Raw genomic sequence first — 6,748 nt, forward strand, 5'->3', positions numbered from 1 at the left:
CTCCTCGCGCTGCTGTGGTTGCTGCCTCTATGGCTGTCGAGTCAGGGAGAAAGGCAGGAAACTTAGGAGGAAAAGTGCACAATCAGGAGAACACACAATAAATCTCTCACTCATGAATGTATGTCAACACACACACACACACACAGTTAGTGAGTGCATGCACCCATATAAGGACCCCCTTTGTGCATGAGTGCTTGCATTTCTAGAACCTATACACACATATTCACTTACTCTCTCTCACAGGCACTAACAAATCATTCTTGACCACACTGAAATGTACACACATAAGGACGATTTAGCTGGTACTTGTAAAAATGTTTATTTTTGTTCTTAAGAATAAAACATATTATAGCCATATTACATGTAGTGTGTCAGTCCAATTTAACTACCTCGGGAAAAAAAACAACCAATACAGATTACAGCTGTGAGTGGATTACATCAACATCACCACCACCATCATAATCATCATCATCATCATTATCACAATGGCAGACTTCTTCATCATCATCACAGTCATCTTCTTCATCATCATCATCATCATCTTGGTAAAGATGGGGTCGTCATGTGGTGACCAGAACGAATAGAAACTACACAAAAGGGGGGGGGGGGGGATCTAGGAAAGATGGAAAGAGGGATAGAGGGAGGGATAGAAAACACCATGAGAGGAGAGCAGTTGCTCCACTCTGTTCTTAATCTGTACCTTCTTTTACTTTTCTACTCGCTTCAGTCATTTCAATTCTTAGTTTTCACTTCCAAGTCAAAGGGCAAAGGGACCTTGGTGTGGACCACAGAGTAGAGGCGAGTGGCTGACTGATGGGGGGGGGGGGGGGGGTAGAGAGTAGAAATGGAGGGATAGAAAGACAGGAGAAAGGAGGACGAGACTGAGGTAGCGAGGCAGTCATGGCTTCTGATTTCTCCAAACGTAGATCTAGAAAACTAGAGTGCTATATATATAGAGAGATATGTGTGTATATATATATATATATATATATACACACACACACATACATACATATACATATACACACACACACACACACACACACAGGTACGGTACACACATACACACAAACGAGTCGACCTGGACTTGACAACATGTGGACTCTAGGATAGCTTTGCTGATAAATATACAGGATGCTTTTAAAATAGACTGTGGGTCTCTTTTGATTATCTTCACCAACACAAGCTGCTCAGGCACAGGTGGATTTAAACTCAGTAAAAGAGAGAACGTGTGTGTGTGTGTGTGTGTGTGTGTGTGTAGATGGGTGTATTTGTGTGAATGTGTGTGTGTGTGTGCATGTGTGTGTGTAAAAGAAGGGGTGTGAGATCCTTTCATGCGTGATTACTGATAAGACACCACAACATTTAAGGGCACACATGTCTGAAGCACACACAAACGTGTGCGTGCGTGCACGTCCACACACACACACACACACACACACTTGCTTTTCCACACAATGGCAAATGTGGAAAGCTGCCTTCTCTATGTGCATGCAACACAACTGATCTGCAAAAACTTGCTTTCTATGAGGGTGTGTGGTGGGCATCTGTGTGTGTGTGTGTGTGTGTGTGTGTGTGGTGGGCATCTGTGTGTGTGTGTGTGTGTGGTGTGTGCCCAGATTAAAAAATGAAATAAAAATAGAAATGACATTCACACTCAAGGAGTACAGTACAAAGCCCAAACTCCTACTACAACCAACCCCCTACATCACAAACACACACAAACGCTCTCACACACACACGCTCTCTCACACACACACACACACACACACACACACACACACACACACACAGACACACACACACGCTCTCACACGTACAGTTGCATAGAACACACAAGAGGGGAATTGTTTTTCTTGTTTTTTTGTTCAGCGTGCAGTTGTGTTAAGTCTTAACGTCTCGTTAGAGTTTGTCAGTCGGTGTTGTGTGTGTGTGTGTGTGTGGTCCAGTGAGGGTCCTTTAAAGTCTTTGGGTCCGATCTCTCCCTCGCAGCTGATTGGTCAAACCGATCTCTCCCTCCTCTGATTGGTCAATCGGTAAGGAAAAGTGGCGGCGGTGACATCACACGAGTTTCGGTAGACAGTAGAGGTTTGATTAGCCCTCAGGTGCTCCTTACATGACCTGGATGCCAAAAAATAAACACACACACGGAGAGAAACACACATTAACAAAAACATACAGAATACCCTTTAACATACATTAGAATGTATAAGGATGACCACACAATTACCCTAAGCAATTCGACAAACTCATATGGACACAGAAGCATGCGCACATGCACGCACACACAGTATGCCATTTCTTACCTGAGGTCGTGCTGACATACTTGATGCTATGGGCAGAGAGGAAACCAACATTAAAATCAGATTAAAAATAGATTTCGGTTAAGGTTTGTGTGTCTGCATGTGCATAAAAAGTTAGTGGGTCTCTGTGTGTCTGTGTGTGTATGCTAACTGGCTGTGTTTGCGGATTAGCCTGTGGCTCATGCCAATTGCTATGGATTTTCCACTGAAGTAACTGATGAGCTTTCGACCCCTCAGATGCGCACGCACACACACACAAACACACACCATCACCAACACAAATGCATATTCAACTCTGGTTGGCTTTTGACCCTAAAATGCACGCAAACACAAATGCAAAACCAAAAACAAATACACAAACACACACACAAACAATATGCTAAAGCCACTGATGAGTTTTCGACCCTCCAATGTAAACTCAGCCTAAACCACTCAAGCACAATCTATTACATTAACTTTTACTCCAAGCAATGAAGCCCACTGTTTGCTATATCAATATGCTTGTGCTTGTGTGAGAGTGTGTGTGAGTGTGTGGGTGTGTGTATGCCGTCAATTCGAAAGCAAAAAAGTTTTAATACGAAAGTAAAGATTTGCAGGCGGATCAATCCTTACTTTCAAAACTGCTGAAAGGGTAGAGAGAGACAGAGAGAGAGTGAGAGAGAGAGAGAGATGGAGAGAGAGACAGACAGAAAGAAAATGAAATTGATGGGGAGTGTGTGTGTGTGTGTGTGTGTCTGTGAGTTTGGGACTGGTAAAAACAAGCAGCACACACAAACAGCTGGAATATGACAGAAACAGTGTGTGTGTGTGACAGAGAGAAAGTCAAATAGAGAAAGGCTTAAACAAATAGACAGACACAGAGAGACAGAAAGAGAGAGAGAGACAGCAGAGATAGATAACAACAACACCAGATAGAGAGAGGGAGAGAGATACAGAGGGAAAGAGAGATAGACAGAGAGGGAAAGAGAGATAGACAGATAGAGAGGGAGAGATAGACAGATAGAGAGGGATAGAGAGATAGACAGATACAGAGGGAAAGAGAAAGATTGAGAGAGAGAAAGAAATTGAGAGAGAGAGAGAGAGAGAGAGGTAGTGGTTGTGAGATAAGAGCAGAGCTGTAGGTACGTGCTGCACACTGTGATAGAGAGAGAGATGGATGGATGGATGGATGGATGGATGGATGGAGAGATGGATGGATGGATGGATGGATGGAGAGATGGATGGATGGATGGATGGAGGGGTGTACATACGTACCGCATGCCGGAAAGTTGTTATTTATCTGCTCCAATACGTCTGCCAGGTCTGAGCTGGAATCTGTACACACACACACACACACACACACACACACACACACACACACACACACACACACACACACACACACACACACACACACACACACACACAGTTAAACATTTATCATTTTAAATTATCAATACTACAATTTAATTTATGTGTGTGCAAGGGAAATTAAGATACCAGTGGGCATGTGTGTGTGTGTGTGTGTGTGTGCATGTGGGTGTGTGTGTTTCTTCACCTGTGTGTTCTGGTAGTGACCCCAGCTCCTGCGGGAGAGAACCAGAAGGGGAGACCCCATTAACCCTGGAGTCAGGCTGGGAGGGAGAGAGAGGGAGGGTTGGGAGGGAAGGAGAGAAAAAGAGGGAGGGAGAGAGAGAGAGAGAGAGGGAGGGAGGGAGGGAGGGAGAGGAAGAAAGAGAAAAAGCAGGAGAGAGAGACAGAGGGAGAGTGAGATAGAGAGGGAGAGAGGAGGAAGGGGGAGGGTAGTGAAAGAAAGAACAAATGAAATGTATAAAGGGAGGGGTGGAAGAAAATTGGGAGATAGGAGGAGAGAAAGAGAAGAAGGGAGAGATAGGGTTGAATGTGGAGAGAGAAAGTGGGGATAGTGGTACAGAGAGATGGAGGAATGGAGAGAGTGAGAGGTGAATCAAGAAAAGGAGAGAAAGAGAGGGGGAAGTGTGTGGGAGAGGTTCATTATTCAAACGTCTGGAAAAATAATTTCTACTGACACAGTTTTCTCGTTTTGGCTTCAAACAAAATTCAATTCTGAGTAAAAATCTACAACAAGAACATCAACCGTACCAGAATGACAGGAGTTACATAAATACAGACACACACACACACACACACACACACACACAGGCATATTTGACTGAGGTTATGTTTGACTGAAACATGACAACATAAGCAGGCACATCAAAGCAAGATTAAGCATTTAAATATCGGTTTTCGTCCACACACAGCCTAGATTTAACACCTGCTTGCTGTGTTTGCTGTTTGAAATTGAGTCCACTTTGTTTGATCAAAGATCTAAAAAAGAAAAAAAAACTGCAAGCATATGAGTGTGTATGTGCCTGTGTCTCTGTCTCCGTGTATATATATATATATATATGTTTCTGTGTGTGTGTGTGTGTGTGTTTGTGTGTGTGTGTCTGTGTGCTCCAGCGTATCTATTACAGATTCTTACAGACTCCACTCGCTGACTTTTATGCCATAGAACAAGAGCTCTATATTCTAACCTGTCAAACCTCACCTAGAATAGCACATTAATAATGTATGGACACAAGCACTGCACCTCCCAGCTCTAAAACTGCCCTTATATGAGGCCGTCCTTCCACCTCTGGATGTAATATACCAAACATCAATAACTTCTCACCAGGATCCAGGACTAGGCCACTTTTCCTTTAAGACTGGCCTACTCAAATGTCAACAAGTTTTGTCGACAGCATCAGGGTCGAAGACTCACCTTTAAGACTGACTATTTAAATATCAACAAACTTCCAATCCCCTCTCAATTGTCAAGAAACCTTCGTCAGAGGTGAGGGTTTTAGTTTTAATATTCCACCATTTAAATATCAACAAAAGTTCATATCACCAGGATTTGCAAACTGTGCCTTTAAGACTGCTCCACTCTCAGCATGAGCTGTTTATTGCTCCAGCTAGAGGTCTGAGTGGTTGAGGCGGCACTTAAACAGCTAATATTTATAGACAGCTGCTTGCTGTCTGCTGGCATCAATAACCATTTTCTTTCCCGGACGTTCAGGCTGGACCAAGTTTTGTTTTATTTCAGTGATTTTCAGATACCGCAAGGGTAAATTCTGTTTTCTGTTGTTCTGGTGTGTGTGTGTGTGTGTACATGTGTGTGTGTGTAAGTGTTTGTATATACAGAGTGCAGTGCATACAGCAGTTGTAGATGTTACTTTCTTAGATGTACCATCTAAATTCATGTAAACCATGTCAATTCTGGTGTTTGTTGTTCTGGTGTGTGTGTGTGTGTGTGTGTGTGTGTGTGTGTGCGTGTGTGTGTGTGTGTGTGTACAGTTGCGTACCTGATGCAGCAGCTGTCTGAGTCGGTGGAGTTGGGACTCCAGCTGTTTGTTGTGCTCCTCCAGGATGGTCATACGCGCCTCAAGTCGACCCTTGTGTTGCCGCAGCAACCGAGCCTCGGCCAGCAGGTCCGACTCGCCCCCGGGGCCGGAACTGGAAATAGATCCGGAACCGGAACCACCGCTCCCGGGCCCCTCAGGGGACCAGGCGGAACCGGCCGGGGCCCGCTGCTGTTCTAACTGGAGGTCCTCATACTCGCGCTGCAGAACTCTGGAGAAGGGGTGAGGACAGAGGGATGGGGGGAGAGAAAGGCAGAAGAGAGGGATAGAAGAGGGGAGAAGGGAGAGAGTGAAGAGAGAGAGAGGAGGGTGGAAAGGGAGATTGAGTGAGAAAGAGAGCAAGGAGGAAGGAAGAGAGTAGAGGGGGAAGAGAGGCAAACAGGGGGAGGTAGAGAGGGAGAGATGAAAGAAAAGAGACAGGGCAAAAGAGGGAAGAGAGAGAGGGAGGGGACATGGAAGGAGAGAGGGATGAGAGGGACAGGAAGAGAAAGTAAAGAGGAGGTGAGACAACTAAGGGATTAATTATTCCCTGGTGGATTCATCTTAAATAACTCCTGTGAACAGCCATCACTCATTCTGCCAATGGCACTCGGAGACTCCTCCTTTGGCTTTAACCAATGCAGCAGTTTTGCCAGCCACAACGGTGCCAATGACTAGAATGATAACATTCTTTACTTTCGCTATCCAGATAAAAATCCTAGATAAAAATCTGTTTTTAAGTGAGCTAGGCTTTATTAAGTTGTAATTTGGGGCTTTTTTAAAAAAAAAAAAAAAAAAAACCTTTTACTTGATAAGACAGTAAAGAGAAGACAGGAAATGAGTGGAGAGAGATGGGGAGGTCTGGGAAATTACCTCAGGTCGGATTCAAACCTGCGTCTCTGTGGGCACTGAGCCTGTGTGTTGTATGACACACCAACACCACAGCTGTGCTACAACTCCCTCCTAAGAGTCAGGCTTCCCACTCCAAGTCAAATGTGACATTCCCCTGACTCATTTCCCTGACTATCATGAGCTAAAAAGCTGACATTCATGACCTTTAAT

General features: G+C 44.4%; 1 protein-coding gene across 7 annotated transcripts in view; it reads right to left on the minus strand.

The window, feature by feature from the left end:
- Nucleotides 1–303: 303 nt before the first annotated feature.
- The window catches only part of utrn (utrophin), a 170,893-nt gene continuing 164,448 nt past the window's right edge, over nucleotides 304–6,748 (minus strand). For 6 of the 7 annotated variants that reach the window (XM_076272512.1, XM_076272509.1, XM_076272508.1 and 3 more), the window contains 5 exons: nucleotides 5,651–5,918; nucleotides 3,841–3,916; nucleotides 3,558–3,617; nucleotides 2,307–2,332; nucleotides 304–2,121 (listed from right to left, as the gene is read on the minus strand). In XM_076272512.1, the coding sequence (XP_076128627.1) occupies nucleotides 2,113–2,121; nucleotides 2,307–2,332; nucleotides 3,558–3,617; nucleotides 3,841–3,916; nucleotides 5,651–5,918 (439 nt within the window). In that variant the 3' untranslated portion in view covers nucleotides 304–2,112. The remainder of the gene's footprint in view (nucleotides 2,122–2,306; nucleotides 2,333–3,557; nucleotides 3,618–3,840; nucleotides 3,917–5,650; nucleotides 5,919–6,748) is intronic. The other variant, XM_076272511.1, reaches the window with a different exon arrangement.

Source organism: Alosa pseudoharengus, unplaced genomic scaffold (assembly GCF_046254945.1).
Source record: "Alosa pseudoharengus isolate Yale_2024_CS ecotype anadromous, Long Island Sound unplaced genomic scaffold, YU_APseudo_1.1 YU_APseudo_1.1_scf_7, whole genome shotgun sequence".
Taxonomy (NCBI): Eukaryota; Metazoa; Chordata; class Actinopteri; order Clupeiformes; family Clupeidae; genus Alosa; species Alosa pseudoharengus.